Here is a 17,930-nt window from a genome sequence, read left to right as displayed (position 1 = left end):
ACAATTTTCAAAACTACCCAAAAATTTAAAATTCACTAAAAATAGTTATTGTATATACATGGAATAGAAAAATCAACTATGAAATGAAATCCATGAAATTTAATTGTAAACCCAACATTTATCTCATGTAAGTAAATAATTTTAAACATTAAATTAATACATACCCTCTTTGAAACAAATCAACATTGTAGAACTTGTGTAGCTCCACAGAGAATTCTACCATTGCTTGGACTTCAGACATTTTTAATTTTAAATACAGAAGATAAAACTAGAAATGTCACTAGAATAAAGAATAAAGAAAAAGTTTTTAAAAATTAATGAGAAGGGGGAAATCAACTTAAAACCAATTTATTTTCAAACATTTGTTACATAAAAGAAATGTGACATAGAGGTACAAAATGAAAATTAAATAAAAGAATGTGAAAAAAAATTCCCCTTAATTTTAATAGATACAGCAGATTATTATTAAAAGTTCAAGGTTGAGTCTGTCTTCTAATAGCATCCTAAAGATTGTCAATTTACATTTTATTAAAACAGACTACCCATTACCCCTCTCCAACTCTATAGTACATACAGATTCTAGAATTAACAAGAAGATATTCTTTTATCCCCACAAATTTATAAAGAGCTTACTTCTCAGGGGAAGACAAATTTTTAACCAATAATTTTAGAGACAAAATTAATTTTAAAAGTAGAATGAGAAACAATATTCTGAGACACTACTCCAAATAAACTAAATTAAAGAAATAGTTCATTCCTACCTCTTCTGATCAAAATTTCATCTTAATATATGAAATAGTGAATCTCTTTCTTCCAGTTATTGATTCTTGTTAAAAGTACATTCTTTCCTATAAAAAAGGAAGAGATATTACAAACAGCGATGGTAAAAACAAAACTGATTTAAGCATAGTTGTGTCATTTGTATGTGTATATATGGTATGTATATCTTATATAGAACTGGAACCAACATTGTTATAGAATAGACATTTCCCCTGCAAAGCTTCACTGGCAGCTTCAAGGAACATCTCAACTGAGTTCTGGGAGGCTTATCATTAGATTTAAATTTTCAGCTATATCACTGCTTGAAGGTCATTTACGAATTGGCAAGCTGCATTGGTGGAAGAATTTGTTCTGAGAAATATCTCAGATCTTTGAAATATTAAAATAAGTATCTCTACTAAGGGCTCATTCTATATATTTCAAGGACTACGAGGTAAGGATTTTCTTTGTAGTGCTTTGTTTAGAAATCTCTACCTACACTAAAGCAAAAGAATGTTGGTTCATCTTTAAAAAATAAAATGGAGAATTCACCTTTTTATAAAGAACCACTCAAAGAGTGGGATAACAGGAGATGCATGATATTTGTACTTCTTTTATTTTAATACTGCTGTTAGACAATTTAAAATATTTTGGTCAAAACTGGTCTCAGAATGCCTGATAGTCAATCTTAACCCAATGTCCTTATCTAAACTAAGGGGAAAATGAGACAGAAAGAGTGTATCTTGCCCAGTATCATTCGCATGGGACTCTAATCCAATTGTTTTGACTAAATGTCCACTATTCTTTCCATGCTCCAATAGTTCTGATTCTGACTCCATGTAACCTTAAAGCATGTATGTCACTTAATTTCTTTGTACCCGAGAAATCAAAAGAATAACTAGGTAATAAGATTATGGATTTAGTCCTTAGTTACTCTAATTTAGAAGTCCAATTCTACCAATAAACTCATTTAAGGGTAGCCAGTTGGTTCAGTAGATAAGGAAGTCAGGACTGGAGATAGGATGTGCTGGGTTCAAATCTGGCCTTAAATACTTTCTAGTTAGGTGACCATGGGCAAGTCACTTAACCCGATTACTCTTCTGGTTTGGCACAATTACTCAGTATTGATTCTAAGACAGACGGTAAGGGGCTTAAAAACAAATAACTACTCACTTATGTAGTTTAAGATTTTCAAAGTAACTTATAAACGTATCTTCATTTGATTCTCACCAAAACTTTCTAAAGTAGGTACGTTATAGAAAAGGATCTGAGGCTTCTAAGTTAAATAATTTCTGCAGGTTCACAAAATAGATAAATGTCAGAGCTGGAATTTGAACTCTGGCCTCTTCTTGGCATGTAGTAGGGTGAGGAAATTCCTTGAAGGTGACATTTGATGTGAGCTTTGGAGATGATATAGTGAGGAGAAAACATTTTAGTCAAGAAGAATAGATAGCCAGCTAGAAAGCACAGAGGTGGGTTAACAGCAAGTAGGACAGTTTGGTTATAGCATAAAGTACAGGACAAGATAGGCCAATGCTAGATTATACAGGGCTTAAAAGCCAAATACAGGCATTTTCCCTTTTCATGATGCATATATGACCTAAAGGTTATTTCAATTTCAAAAATGATTTTAATACCTAGTTAGTAGTCTTGCTCTATATTCCATCCTTTGCCACCATCTTAAGGGATTTAGAAATAAGGTCTACAATCTGGCTGCCTGACCATAACAATTCTGATTTTCCTCATCTCTAACAAACTTATTATCTATTCCATTTCAGTCCTAAATTAAAGTGTTCACATTCTTTTAAACCTTACTATTTCTTGGCTAGAACTTTGGAGCTTTACCTTCTGAATACAAACTTCAAACCTTCTAACTCTCCCATTCTCTCATTTATATTAAACCTATTCTTTGTTGTTGAGAAGAGAGTCTTGACAACAGACTGACAAATACAATGTCCTTATTAAGGAACCTAAAAAAAGAAAGAGACACATTTATTAAAAAATAACTATTATTATTCTCTTCAAATCTGTTTTATCTTCACACCTTCCATCTGGTCTCCCAACTCTGTAACCTTGGGTTACCTCCAAATCTTCCTTTTCTCATGTCTTTTATATAGTTAGCAAGTCCTATAGATTTAATCCCCACAAACTCTCTAATGGCTTGTCCATCTCCCCCATTACACACCTTCAATGGCACTCATCAGGACAATTGCAAAAATCTCTTAAGAATTCTCTACAGTCTCCAAAGCCAGTATGAAGATTCTCTTGACAGAATAATCTAAACATAAATCTGATTTATTTGAGAAATGCTTCTCAAAAACCATTAATAACTTATCACTTCCACAGAAAAGCTCAAATTCTTTTCTTTGATCTGTTACTCGAGGCCCTCTATTTTCTGGGACCGATCAGTTTTCTCATATTCCCCTAATTCTATACTTTCTACACTTTAGTCAAACTGGACAATTTCAAGGTCAACAAAATACACTACATTCTCATATAACTATGCCTTTTGTCAGGTTATATCTTATATCTTAATATTTCCCTGGAGGCCACTCAAATTCCTTCTCCCTAGGAAGACTTCTCTGAATTCCTTCAAATTGGCTAATAGATTTCATTTTCAAAGCTTGGTTAGCATTTTGTTTTAGAATTCTATTAATATGTATATCATGCAATATTATTATAACTATGTATGTTAATATCATATTCCTCTCTATTGTAAGCCTAAACAAATAATAGACTATGTCTTAAGTATACTTTATATTTCTTCTGTTACCCAGAAGAAGGTTATATTATAGCTATCTATCTAGTATTTAACTAAATGTTTACTGTATTTTTTGTTTCTATTTCCTCATCTATAAAAAAGGTATCTTATCATCTACCCCACAGAACTATTGTAATGACAAAATGAAATATCTGTCAAAGTTTTGTAGAGTTAAGAATATTAAAATGTAAAATTAAAATTAAGATATTAAAATGTAAATGGAATAGTGTTATCAGTAAAGGTACATCTTTAAGCAATGTATGTATTCTTAAAGAGTTCTATATAAACTATATAAACTGAAAGTCAATATTTTAAATGTTTCATTATTCCTGATACATTTGAAGGAATATTATGGTGATCTTTCTGTAAAGTGAAATTTTCTAGAAAGCAAATAAGATATTGACAATACTTTTGGGAAGGGGGGTAGAAAAGTAAATTTGAATTTCTATATATTGTGCACTTGTTTGCTGAAAGAAATATACCTGCAATGCATGTTTATATCTACAAGGATGTTCCTATTACCAACTAATCGTTTTTTTGGTTGTGCTTTCTATACAGGAATTAAAACAACCAACTTTAATTCATGGCTCCCTTTATAGCATTTTCAAAAGATTTCAAGCTTCTTACACTATTTTAAAATATAAATTTGTTTTTCATCATTAACATCTTACATGACAAAGTGAAAACTTGACCTTCCTGTTGGCATGAACACTGACCCTAACTATGGCATTGTCTTTTCTGGTCTCAGAGTTAATTGAATAGATACAGTTTTGCCTACCCCTAGACTTTGTAATAATAAGCTATTTAATCAGTCCCTGAACTTTCCATTTACAATATGTAAGAGGAAGGAAATAAGTTTGGTCTTATGTTATTTACAATTTTACTTCTATATATTCAATTCTAAGAAAGAACAAATCAATTTGTAATGTCCTTTTCTTCCCTATCCAATCACCAATTTTTCTATTTCTCCTCCTTCCTCCCTAAAGTGAAGAGTACTTTTAGTTAAGAGAAGCAGAATCAGCAAAAGTGAGTGGTAGTGGGGTTGGTATTTGAGTTCTTTTTTTAAAAAAGGCTCCAGTATAATTCTTGTCTTCCAAAAAGTCCTACTCTAATGCTTCATAATATTGCACAACTGTTATCTACCAATCCAGCAGGAGGTCTACAAGATTCTGTGTGCCAGAAAGGTATTAGATGTGATCCTAGTGGCACACAGAAGTTGAAGACCAACATAGAAAGTATAGAGAGGTTCATCATCAATACATTGCCCAACATGTCATGAAGACTGAAGTTATGACAAATCATCAAACAAAGAAAAATTCAAAATTCCCTTCTGAATTAATTCAGTCCTCTTCCATTTTCACAATGATGGTGGCAGAGTAGCACAAAAAGTGGGTATGGATATAAGAATTAATTTTTGGAACATTTATAAGCATTACCTTAACTGGTAGGTATTATAAACTACGTATTTGACAAATGACTAAAAATTTGTAATTTTAAAAATTGGAATAATTCAAAAAAATTAGTGAGTGTCATAAATTAAAAAATCTGAAGATAAATGGAGGTTTCAAGTAAATGAAAAGGTATCTCACAAATTCTACTTAGCAAAATAATGTTATTAATAATGTTATTAAGATCTGTGATCTTATTCAAGATAAAGTTGGTAAAAGAGGCTAACTTGTACCAAGTACATACTGAGAAATAATGCAGAGGTATCATAATGCTCAAACTATTGTGATTTTCTAAAATATTTTAGTAAAGATATCTTACTTACTAAGTATATTTCCAAACATTTTACTTAGTTAAAAAACATGGATGATAATAATACTATCCCCCAAAACAACTGAAAAGATATCAATAGCTACATACCTACATATGTACTTTCAAATCTGTATAAAATATAAGAATTATATCTACATGTGTTCTAAATCTTTAATAGAAATGTGAGATAGACAATCTTTTAAGGCCAACCTTTACAATTACACGGGCTGACTATAAGGTATAGAGAAAACAAGGTTCCAATGTGCATATTATCTATTAATTACAAAAAGCATTTAATTCTAAAGTGAAATATAACCTTAAAGACCTTCTTTCAATAAGGAAACTAATGCATACATTAAAATCATATAAGATTCCATGAGAAAGGTAACCACAGAGATAGCCTTATTAAACAACTTTGATTATTAACATCAAGTGAAGTACAGAACAGGAGGACATATGCTCAACAAGTATTTAACACTTTCATGAAGATTATCATGAAACTCCTCCAAGACTATGAGAGATTTACCTAAACAGATAATGTCTTTTGTCCAAACTATGGCATGCATTTGGGTAGCCAGCCCATAGATTTTCAGAGTTCCTTTTTCTGTAACAAAAACTACTGATGAATAGTGAGCTGGGCCTTAGAATTGGGTAGGTGTTATAGTTTTGGAGTGTCTCTGGGAATTGGTACTGTACCTTTAATTATCTTAGGGTATTTACTAGAGCAAAGACCCATTTAAAAAAAACAACATACAAATATTCTCCTGGCAATGCCATATAGTTACAGATCAGAGAATGCCATAATCTCCGAAGAATCATTATGACAAGAGACACAAAGGTAATAGAGAAGCATGTTAGTTGTAAGCAGACTGTAGCATATTTCCAGATATTAATTACAAAAGGGAAGTCATAAGGAAAAATATGATTTGAATAAGATACAGGCTGTTCATGTGGTGAGAGAAATGGAAAACAAACAGATGGTCTAAGTATGTTCCTATTTACCACAAAATATAGAAAGATCTACAAAGTGGCTTCCAATAGACTGTGGAGGTTATAAGGAAAAACAAGGATAAAAATCACACAAGATGAAAGATTTGCTTTGGTTGGGTAAATATCTACTGAAAATATAACTGAATTCACAGGTTTACTAAAGTAATTACTGATAAATGGTTAAAATGCTTTAAAACTGGGGGCAGCTGGGTAGCTCAGTGGATTGAGAGCCAGGCTTAGAGACGGGAGGTCCTAGGTTCAAATCCGGCCTCAGCCACTTCCTAGCTGTGTGACCCTGGGCAAGTCATTTGACCCCCATTGCCTACCCTTACCACTCTTCTGCCTTGGAGCCAATGCACAGTATTGACTCCAAGACGGAAGGTAAGGGTTTAAAAAAAAATGCTTTAAAACTAAAATAATAAACTATATATACCAAAAATTTGGAAATAAAAGTGCTTTATAAATATATATATACAATCATATGTATAATTTTATATGTACAAATATTTATACACATCTTCTCAAATACTTTTTCCCACTTACCTCTACTAATGTAAAAATACAAACATGTGCACACACAGATATGGGAGACTAGAATTTTTAAAAGAAATACAACGAATGATGCAGGTATGTGTGTGACTAAGGAAGATACAATGGAATAGAAAAGGAAATGGCAAAATAAGTAGGGATAATAAATTCATTGACAAGTATTTATTATGTAGAAGACACTGTATTGGGCACTAGGAATACAACCCCCCCACCCCCAAATTAAATAGTCCTTTTTCTCAGGGAGTTTACACTGTTTGGAAGAGATATGGACACATTTAAGTAAAATGAAATCAGTACGTACAAATTAGAAAAAAGGTCATTTTGTGGGGTAAGAGTAAAATTGTGGAAATCAAACAAGGTCTCATGGGAAGGTTAAATTGTAATCTCCTGATTGTAACAATGACGATACTTAGCTCTTCCTTTATTGTGAAGATTGAATTGTAATCCCCAGTCTATTTTTAGATTTTAATCCCCAAAAGTGTTAACTCAGTAGTTGAAGTAGATCTTACCCATTTTAATCTACAAAAAAGTAACTAACCACTAAAGGTGAGAACTACAAAAGGTGTGATCTAACCAAAAAAAGGTGTGAATACCCATTTCATACACTGGGTGGGAGGTCTGTGACCCACGTGTGGAAGAATGGGTAGTCCTGGAGAGGAGTGTCTGCTGTGATCCGTAGATGTGAAATTTAGGGGAGGTGACACAAGAGAAAAAGATCTTTAAACAGAGGACTACAGAGGCCAGAGGAGATATATCAAAGATCCTCTGACTTGAAGTTGGATGAAGAGTGAAGAAGAGTCACTTGGAGGAGAGACTTCAATCAGTTGCTCGGAGTCAGACTGGAAAACAGACACTCAGACTTGGAGTGAAGATACTTGGCTGTGGAACTGGACCCCTGGAGGAACTCATGCAGGAGACCTCAGACTGTTTTCCTTTTAGAGGGTCACCTTGGTAAGTGAAAGGCTGACTTAGTTTCCCTGCCTTTCTGGAGGTGTGAACCTCCAAGAAAGGCCCAGCATCCTGAGACTCCTTTCCCTGATTAGGGCCTTAGAATTTCTACCTGGCTCAGGTCCAATCAGCAGATTCTTCACCAGTCTCCAACTCAGAACTCCAGAAGAAGATAAAATCCAAGTTGAACTCTCTGAAGATCTCAGACGATTCTCCCACAAATCTCAGATGATTCTCCTCCACGGGAAGTTTCTCTCTTCCCGAAATCTTCCTCTATTTTAAAATAAACTACCATACTTTCTTTTGCATGCATGACTGCAATTCTGGCTCAGTGAGTATACCTTAGTAACATCATACAATCTTCATATAATAGGTATACGTCCATGTTTCTTGCTGGTTTGAACCTTGTGACCATGTATGTCCCCCAGAGTTCTATCCTGAGGACTGTGGGAAGGTAAGTCCCCCATTGTGTCGCTTTGTTTTGATGTAATCAATCAGCATTTACCACTGAGATAGGCCCTAAGAGAAAGGAAGTTGAAACCAAGGTGACTAGAAACTGATCCCACAAGCACTGCCCTCCTGGGTGGTGCCAGGCAAATTAAGGAACTATGATTGGTTCCTGAGATATGACATGGGAGAGCTAGTGGGTGGAGAAAACTGCTTATATAGGCTAGACAAAGGCTCTGGACAAACATTTGTGCTCTTCTGGCTGGAGATTGGAACTTGAAGGAGCACATGCTGGTGGTGAGCTTCATTCCATCAAACAGCAACTAGGGTATTTAGCTAAGTAACTTTTTACCTCTTTCCTACATTTCCTTCTCTTTACTATCACTACTTTGATAAACTAAAGCTACTAGCAGTCTCATAATTTAATTTTAATTATTACAGGTCTCTCTTCTGCTTTTCTATACTACCTTCACTTGGCAATTTCATCAGCTCCCTTGGATTTAATTATTATCTCTATGCTCATGATTCTCAAACCTACCAATCCTAACTTCTCTGTTGACCTCCAATTTCACATCTCCAAATGTCTGTCAGACATGTCAAACTGGCTGTCCAGTAGACATATTAAATCCAACATGTCTAAAATCAACTCATTTTCTTCCCCCCTAAGCTCTCCCTCTACCCTCCCAACTTCTGTAACACTGTGTTGGGCAATACTGTCCTCATACTGCGGACTAATAACCTAATTGTCGTGCCATTCACCTCATAATCTTTCACCTTTTGTACCCAGTCTACTGCCAAAGTCTGTCAATTTCACCTCTGCCACATGTCTCAAATACAAACCCTTCTCTCACACTCCCACTACCCCAGCACTTCATTTGATCAAGCCTGCACTACTTGCAGCAGCTTGCTTCTGGCCTGCCTGAGTTCCTACACATTCCAATCCATCCTCCATTCAGTGACCAAAGTGATCTTCCTAAACTGCTAGTTCAACTTGTCATGCCCAACTCTAGTGGTTTCCTATCCTTCCAAGATCAAATATGAAATTGTTAGGTATTCAAAGCCCTTCATAACCTCGCCTCTCTAATCTTTCCATGTTCTTATACCTTACATTCTGCCATGAACTCTTCAATCCTAGGGATACTGTTCTCACTATCCCACAAACAAGACATTTTCTCAGCCCCAAATGTGTTTTCCATGTCTGGAATGTTCTCCCTCCTCATCTCCACTTACTGGCTTCCTTTAAGTCCCAACTAAAATCCCATATTCTATAGGAAACCTTCCTAAACCTCTTAATTCTAGTGCCTTCCCTCTATTAATTATTTCCTATCTATCCTATATATAGCTTGTTTGCCTATATTTGTTTGCTTGTTGTATTCCCCATTAGGTCTCTTGAAGGTGAGAACTGCTTTTTGGTTCTTTTTGGTTCCCCAGTTTTTAACACAATACCTAGGAGATAGTAGACACAATAAATGTTCACTGACTAACTCAGGGAACCCACTCCAATATCAGAATTATCAGGATATGCTTAGCAGTTAAAGCAGACAAGTTGTCTCCACTTAGGTTGCTTAATTGTACTATACTAATATGTAAGTCCAACAACCCCAATTTCAGTCAACCAAATTTCCTCCACTACCAGTGATGATAATTCTTAGAAAAAAGAATGAAAAGGAAAAAAAGGAGGGAGATTCATCACATCACTATTCCTTCTTTAGAAGAGTCCTAGTGCTACTTGTTTAAACAGAATGGGGTGGAAGAAGAATTATAAAATTCTGCCACAACTATAATTTACTACCATTTCTCAAATTACTATTTTACTCTAAGCCTTCTCTTTCATGCCACCATATTTTGTTACCTTCTTCTGCTCCTCCCTATGTCCAGTTCTGAGCTTTCTTTTGCACTGTTTTCCATTAGAGTATAAGCTCCTAAGGATTGGTCTTTTTTTCATAGTTGTATCCCCTGTACTTTAGCACATTGCTTGGAACATAGTAGGTACCTAATAAAATTGTACTCTACGCATGCACATTTTGGCAGGTTTGGGAGGGGCCTTAACAAATACCTTTGAGAATTGAAGGTGAATCTATTTATTACTTTTAGAATCAGAAACCTAAATAAGTTAAATTGAGATAGGCCTTTTGGGTGGAATTATAACTAATTTTGCATCTATGGTGAAAAGTTGCCTGATGTAGTAGATAGTGTCCTGCAACAGGAGTCAGAAAGACTTGGGTTCACGTCATGACTACAAAATACTATCTACCTATATAAACAAGAGTAAATCATGAACTCTCTTAAGTCTTAATTTCCTTCTCTGAAAAATATGGATGCATCATAGACACATATTTATCTTAAAGAGCTTTTGTGAGGCTTAAATGAAATATAATATAAAAAGGACTTTGAAAACCTTAAAGCTCTATATAAATGTAAGGTGCATCCATACTACATCCCCAGTCTTTATTGTAACTGATTCACATCAATGTCAAAAGACATCTTTTAAGCCCTTAATCACTAGTGGTATAAAACAGGAAGCTGTATAAAATGGATATGTTACCAAATTGATACACACCTTCCATTAATATCATCCCACCCAACCACAACCTGAAGAAAGATTCTAGGGAGGAAGAATGATGAGGCCAATGGCATTACTGAGCCAAAAGCAGGGAAGAGAGACATGACCAGAACCATAACAGCATATTAGTGTATGTAAATAGGAGTGATGGAGGAAAGGTGAGTAAAACTATAGGTCATAAACAGAAGTTTTTGAAGAAACTACTAGTTCTCTTCGTCTGATATTGATCTCCTAACCTGAATTTCTATTTTAGTCATTCATTTTCTTACTCTCTTCCATATATCAAAAAAAACACTGGTAATAGTTTGGCTATGTTAGGTACACAATTTATACGTCACCCTGCTTTACAAGGTATTTATAATTATAGAAACACTTCTGAAGAGAACAAAGTAAATTTAAAAAATAGCTATCTTTTTAAGAGGAAAAAACGTATATAAAGATGAGAATGATGATAATGACTGACAAACTATATTTTAAAGGATTGCAAAAAATTTTCCTTTTAAAGCAGAGATTTCCTTGAGCATAATAGAAATCTCCCAAAGAATTAGTGAACTGATGAGATATATTTAAAGATAATAAAGAGCTGAGAGTCTCTATCAGAGGTATGGGAGAAGAGAGGATACAATCCAAAATCCTAGGTTCTGGTAAGAATAGGAGGAAAAATGGCCACTAATAAAAAAAATTTTAATGGTCATTGCATTTGTTAAATGACTTATATTCTTCATATAATTAGCATTACGCTTTAACTTAAAAAGAACAAAAGAATTTAAAAATTATTTCTAATTAACTTCATTTTTCTTAAATATGGTTTTAGAAGGTTTTATGGTCCCTCAATTTATTAACACTTATGAAATCAGAGATAACATATGAATATTTATATAATTTCTCTCAAAATAATTAAAATCTATATTTCACCTTAATAGCATGTTTTGCTGAAATCAATTAAGGACATTTTAGGTGGGACATATCTGTTTGCTCTTTCCTAAGATGAGAATAATGATACTTTTGGCTATCTATTTGTAGTAATGTGAATAAATGAAATCCATAATTCAAACCAATTCTTCCCAGGCAAGGACTGAATAAATCTTATTGCTTTCAAAAGTCTTACTGTAATGGCTCATCTTGGCATGGAGATAATCCTGAGTTCTTAAAGGTTATGTCAGCAAATCATAAGAAGTAGAAGACCCCACCAGTCTAGAATGAAAAGTTTTAAGACTGGTAAGGGAATATGTGTCTATATCTGAGGACCATTCAAACTGGGTTTAGAGAAGATCATCATATTTCAGAAAGTGGGTTACCAGGTAATGGATCTTTTGTACACAGTAACTAAAGAAGACTGTCTACTAAGACAAGGACAAACCATGATTTTTTTTGGTGGAGGGAGTAGCCATACCAAAAAAACTACACATAGTTGGTTGTGCTAAAAAAAAATCTTAGGAAGTGCTTTAAATAGCCATTCCTGTGTACATTAAATGCTTGAATGTGAAGTCTTAGTAATAGCTAGAGAAACAATTTTTAATGATCTTTTTATTTGACAGTTAAGAAAAACCATCTTTGAAATGAAAAAGGCAAGGGGAAAAATGGATCAGATTTACAAAAATTAATGTAAATACAATTTTTCAGTAACATGTGGTGCATAAAGCGAGGTATCATATTAGAATTCAGAACATTTTTGTATCTATGTAGTATTATCTTGCAGGTAGTAAGTACTGCCTCCCCTTTTTTCTAAACTGATCAAGTCAAGATAAGCTGCTTCAAACATCTTAGATAGACTTTAAAGAAATACTAAAATCTAACAATCTACCCCAAGATCTTACAGTATTATTAAAAAAAAAAAAAACTCTTCCAAATGGTCACAATATTATCAATTGAAAAACAATGCTCTAGTAATTTTTTTAGTCCAAACATGTGACTTCACTAGTGTAGGGAACTAATTCCTGGTAAGGAAACTCCCTCTACCAATGCAAATGAACAAATGTTCTGCAATGTGTAACCTTAAGAGAGATGTAGAGGACTCTGAGAAGTTAAATGCCTAGCCCAGAGTCATAATAAGCTGCCTCACATCTGGAACATTATAATACATATTTTGAAAATTCCAACACAGAAAAATGCTTCCCTATTTAAGTGAACATGATTCCTAAGTAGTATTTACATTGAGGGCATTTTCATTCAAAATACTGTAAGCTCAGCTTTCTATATACAGACCATATTAAAAAAATATAACTTCAATTTATAAACACAAATGGTCAACAGGATGCAGGACCTTAAGGAGAAAATATCCTAGTGGACAGGAAGGTCTCAGCCAAAAGATCATTTTGAAAACTTGAAAGAACAAAGAAAGGCACAAATATAATGGAGATACTAACTCTTCAGTTGGAAGTCAGTATAGAGAATACCAGATTTTTAAAAAGGTGGTGAAAAAAAAAAACCAAAAAACATTCCTAATTCAAAAAAGTCAAATTTCTACTAGCTTCACTGCCTGAACTGACCCTACAATTAAAGGTTTGTACTGTCTCTATCCTTTCTTTTTTCCTACCCACAATGGACAGCGGAGGCTTCTACAATGTAAAGGATCATATGCTATCTTTATTATATTTTTAAAAGCTTATGATTAAATCATGCTTTTGTACCAAATATACTACTGGTTCAAAAGAGTGAAAATTCTGCTCTTAATTTAATGAAAAGATACCTCTGACAATCTTGGAAAAAGAGAACAGTAATGCCTATGTTTCTTATTCCTCTTAAGTGTGCTAATTTGACTCTTGGGTTCAATGATGGTTAAGGGGCAGGGTGGTTTCAAAAATCTCTTATTCCCTTCTCTCAGGACAACAGTGATGGCAGAGCAAAGTATAGTCTTGCCAGATTTAAAGTTGTCTTTGCCAATATAGAATTGGCAAGCTTGGATATAAAGCTTTGACCTTGGGGCATAGATTACTTAGAAATGTTTACAGTCAGCAGTACTTCTAATTGAAGTCTATGACTTACTAGCAACTTGTGAAGATTACAGAGGGCAGGTGTCACAGATACCACAGCATAAAAACAATCACAAAAGGGACAGGTGAATTCTAAAAAAAAAAACAACTTAAAAGAGATTTCAAAGAAAGAAATAAACTAGCTGTACAACTGACTATGTAAGTAAGCTATTTTTCAGGTTGCTGATAAAGGCATTCCAGAATACTTGTCAGGTTTAAACTTCCATATTGACACATAATTCAGAAGAGAATTCAGAATATAAGTAGCTCATAATGGGTGACCTGAGTCTTTGAAGATGAGAGATAACTTACAAGTTATTCAAAATGTCTCCTTCCTTAATTATAGGACATCAACCAAAATAAACTAATAATTATAAAAATGGGAGCATAAAATAAAACTCCATTATCTATTTGTGATATTAATATTTTTGACACATATATCAACACTGAAAGAAAAAAGACAAAAATTAGATTTTTAAAAAAACTTGCTATTTGTTAAGAAACAAGTATAGTATAGGTTCAAAGTTTAGAACCTGTAATACCTCTAGTGCCACTTTGTTTTTATGAATTGAAAATATTGTCGAACAGTCCCACCTTCTAACATTCCAAAAGAAATCCCATTCTGCCTAACAATTTATATTTTATACTATATCAAAAATCATTGGAATCATAAAAAATTCCTCCCTCCTTGTTTTCTTTTTTTCTTTCCATGTTTTGCTCTGAATTGTCGCTAGCAAAACAAAACATCTACTACTTCAGCTCTATCCATATGTTGCCATGCCCTTAAAAATAAACTAAAAAATCCATCTCAAAACTTAATTTTCAAGTAGGCAAGGACTTACTTTCCATTTTTACTTATCCCACATTTCTAATCTCCTATTTCCTTGTTGCTCAAACAGTCAACCTTCAGCAAAAACAACAACAAAAAGAAAAGCAAAAGCTAAAATATAAAGTGTAAAAAATATGTCAGCTGTATGTCAACACCCAGAGAGCCAGAGTGCTTGGCTATTAATCATATCTGTGTTAGCTAGTATAATCCTGTCAGCAGAAAGAACACTATCTGAAAATATACAACTGCCATCAGAACTATGTAAAATATTTTTGATACCTCAATTAAAAATTAATATCTAAAGCCTACTTTATCTACAGGGCACTTAAGTGGCCTAAGTAGTAGCCTAGGAAGTCTAAATTATTATTATAAAAAACTCATGAAGCACTTTTTGACTATAAATACATTAAATACATTTAACTGGTTATCCTTCACAAACTACTGTGAGATGAATGAGTGGCAGCCATTATTATTTGCATTTTATGAGTAGTGACATAGAGGCACAGAGAGGTTAAGTTGGCTTCTACAAAGTTATGTAATGAGTCATAATTACAATTCAAATCTCTTAACTAGTTTTGTGCCTGCTCCACCATGCCATTCCACTATAATCTTTACAGATTAATGGGGTTGCTTACTAAAATGTCAGCAAAAGAAATCTAAGCATATGACTTTATGCATATTTAAATGTAAAGATAGCTGGTGCCTTTTGAAGACAGGAACTGGCTTCCTTCAGGAGCAGCAGTTTCAATATGTGAATTCCAAAAAACCCAACATTTAATAAAATCTAGAAAATTCAGGAGTTCCCTACCTTCTACTACACACAAGAGCAGCTGGTTCTTCTAAGATGTTTCGTTTAATGGCAATGGGCTCTGGAAGTCCTGTGTTTTCAACTTATTTCCAGTTATGCTTCTGATTCATTTTGTCTCTCTGTATAAGGAACCAAATTTTCTCTCTTTGTTTTTCTCTCTATAAAATAGGAACAAAAAAGGTAATTCCTACTTTACACAGGTATTTTGAAGAAGAAAATACTGCTTGTAGAATACATAAAACTATCACATGAAATGTGCAGTGTGATACAGCTAGTCTTCAGGTCTAATACATACTTGACCAAAAGCAGCAACTGACACTAAATCATTAAAAGACAAACTTGAATCTATCAAACGATAGAGAATGAAAGACAAGCTATATAGATGGATTGCTTCAAAAAGCAGGTGTTATATTTTTTGTTAGTGGAGAATGTCTTTTAATAAAAAGTTTATAGACTTCACAACCATATTACAAATCTACATAAAACAAAAGAAGCTCAAAGTTTTTACTGCCTCTAATTTAATGACTTCAGGAAAATTTACATGTATTTCCTTACTACCCAAACTTCAAGGAGCAAAGGCTATTTACACTTAATGGGAACAATACAGTTTTGCAGATCCTTAGGAAACACAGAGAATAGTTTTAAGATTAATTGACAAATAGATGTTCAAATTGTACAATATTTCAAGTTAAAGTCAACAAAGGGTTTTACAAAATGAATTATGTATCATTTAATAGCTAAATTACTGAACATTTCCTTTTCATTAAGAACAATAAGTTATTTCACAATACTTCTGGAATGTATTTTTGGAGGTAGGGGTGGGTCAGTCTTTACCCAACCACAACTTGTTAGTTTACAATCTCAGCAACCTATGTAAGCCTCTCTGTTATGAGTATGCCAAATAAGTATGCTCCTTAAATATTACTTATAAATTCAATACAGTAGATTCATTACTTCTTATGCTACTTTTAAGAGACTATTCCAATTAGTAGAGAAAAATAGTTGGGGGAGATGCAGCCTGAAACAAAACTAGGAAAAGTTAGTAAAGTAGAAAGCCCAGGGGGTACATAGTCAAGTTAAAAATAATTTATTAAATGACTATGTGCCAGGCATTGTGTAAGCACTGGGGATGCAGAGAAAGAAAAAAACGCTTATGAAGGGCATGATGGAGAGGTAGAAAACAAAAACAACAGAAACATCTTTGAGGGAAATGAGAAACGAGTAAAAAAAGGATATTGAAGAGTCATCTAAATAGAAAAAGCTAAGGTGTAAGAAATGAGTAAGAACTTAGAATTGCAGGAGTTGGGGAGAAGGACCGGGAGAGAGGAATCCAACACAGGCAAGTCAAGTACTAAGATTTTGATGAAGGGCTGTTAAAGGGATGCAGACGCTCGAGTAAAGGGGGAGGGAGGCACCCCAAAACCAAAACCTGTAGTGTAAAGTGATGCTCAAGGGAAAAAAATGACCAAAGACAATGAATAGACAGCAAAAAGCCCAAGTTGGAGAAGGAAGGGGAAGGGGTAAGGAATCTTGTTGGATAGAGAAGTGTGAGAAAATGCGAGGAGAGATGGAATCCCAGTAAAAGGAAGGGAACAAAGTAAAGGAAACCCAAGGAGAAGGGGTAACGAGGCTGACTGAATTAAAAAAGGCTCCAGGAAGAAAAAAAAAGAACGAGGCATGCTACGGAAAAGCAGACAGAACGGAGGAAAAGAAGGGGAAATAGGACCGAGAAAAGGGGATGGAGTTGGTGAGGGGGGTGGGGCACCGAGCAAGGGTACAACGGCTCGGGGAGGTCCAGGTGAGAACAGCCCGGGACCAACGGGCAATGCCCAAGCCGAGATCGGCCCTCTGGAGGTCTGTTGCACGACAGTCCGCACCGACCTTTATCCAGGACGCCGGGGTGCGGGGCTCGGCCATGAGCTGGTGGTTCTAGCCCGGTCCCGGGAAAGAGAGAGAAAAGGAAGGCCGGGAAAGAAGGGTATTAATGGGGGTGGGGGAGGTTACTCTCAGATATGGAGGGAGATGATGGGGTAGGGGGAAGGCGGCAGATGCGGACAGCAGAAACAATTAGGGAGCATTTACCTCTCACCCGGGTCGCCGGTTCCCACCACCAGTCGTGTGGAGGATCTCGTAGTCCCAGTCGAAGAATACGGCCCTTCCCCGGGTCAGCACCATCCCGCCCCCGGGGTCCCTCACATCGCCGCCGCTCGCCCCGCCGCCGCGGATGCTGAGGAGGAGCCGGTGGGTCACCGCCACCCCGCGTCTATCCCAGTAGAACAGTCAGCGAGCATGCGCAGCTACCCCAGCACCCAAGGGAGCCCCTGGGCCAGTCCGGCTTTACCTGTGATCAACAGGTCCAGCAGCCACCGTAACCCCCCTCCCCACACAGAGCTTCGGTCCCACCCCACTCCGGCCCAACGCCCCGCCCCCTTCTCCAACCCCTTGCTCGAGCTGAGATTGCGTGAGATTTTGCCTTGGACGGCCCCCGCGGCGAATGACTGAACTCTCGCGAGAGCTGGAAGTTGGCGTCAATAAAGAGCGCGAAC

At 35.3% G+C, this 17,930-nt stretch overlaps 1 protein-coding gene across 12 annotated transcripts in view; it reads right to left on the bottom strand.

Annotated features, from left to right (window-relative positions):
* Positions 1-17,604, bottom strand: part of FAM135A (family with sequence similarity 135 member A) — a 115,946-nt gene extending 98,342 nt beyond the window's left edge. For 7 of the 12 annotated variants that reach the window (XM_007484170.3, XM_056818448.1, XM_007484174.3 and 4 more), the window contains exons 1-4: positions 17,467-17,603; positions 15,385-15,542; positions 762-848; positions 165-280 (exon numbers count right to left, since the gene is read on the bottom strand). In XM_007484170.3, the coding sequence (XP_007484232.2) occupies positions 165-241 (77 nt within the window). In that variant the 5' untranslated portion in view covers positions 242-280; positions 762-848; positions 15,385-15,542; positions 17,467-17,603. Of the gene's footprint in view, positions 1-164; positions 281-761; positions 849-2,604; positions 3,392-13,760; positions 13,841-15,384; positions 15,543-17,466 lie in introns of those variants that run through there. The other 5 variants (XM_007484171.3, XM_056818449.1, XM_056818447.1 and 2 more) reach the window with 3 other exon arrangements.
* Between the last annotated feature and the right edge of the window lie 326 nt (positions 17,605-17,930).

This window comes from Monodelphis domestica, chromosome 2 (assembly GCF_027887165.1).
Source record: "Monodelphis domestica isolate mMonDom1 chromosome 2, mMonDom1.pri, whole genome shotgun sequence".
NCBI lineage: Eukaryota > Metazoa > Chordata > Mammalia > Didelphimorphia > Didelphidae > Monodelphis > Monodelphis domestica.
Note: the sequence above shows the minus strand (reverse complement) of the source record. Positions and strands in the feature narration are given on the sequence as shown.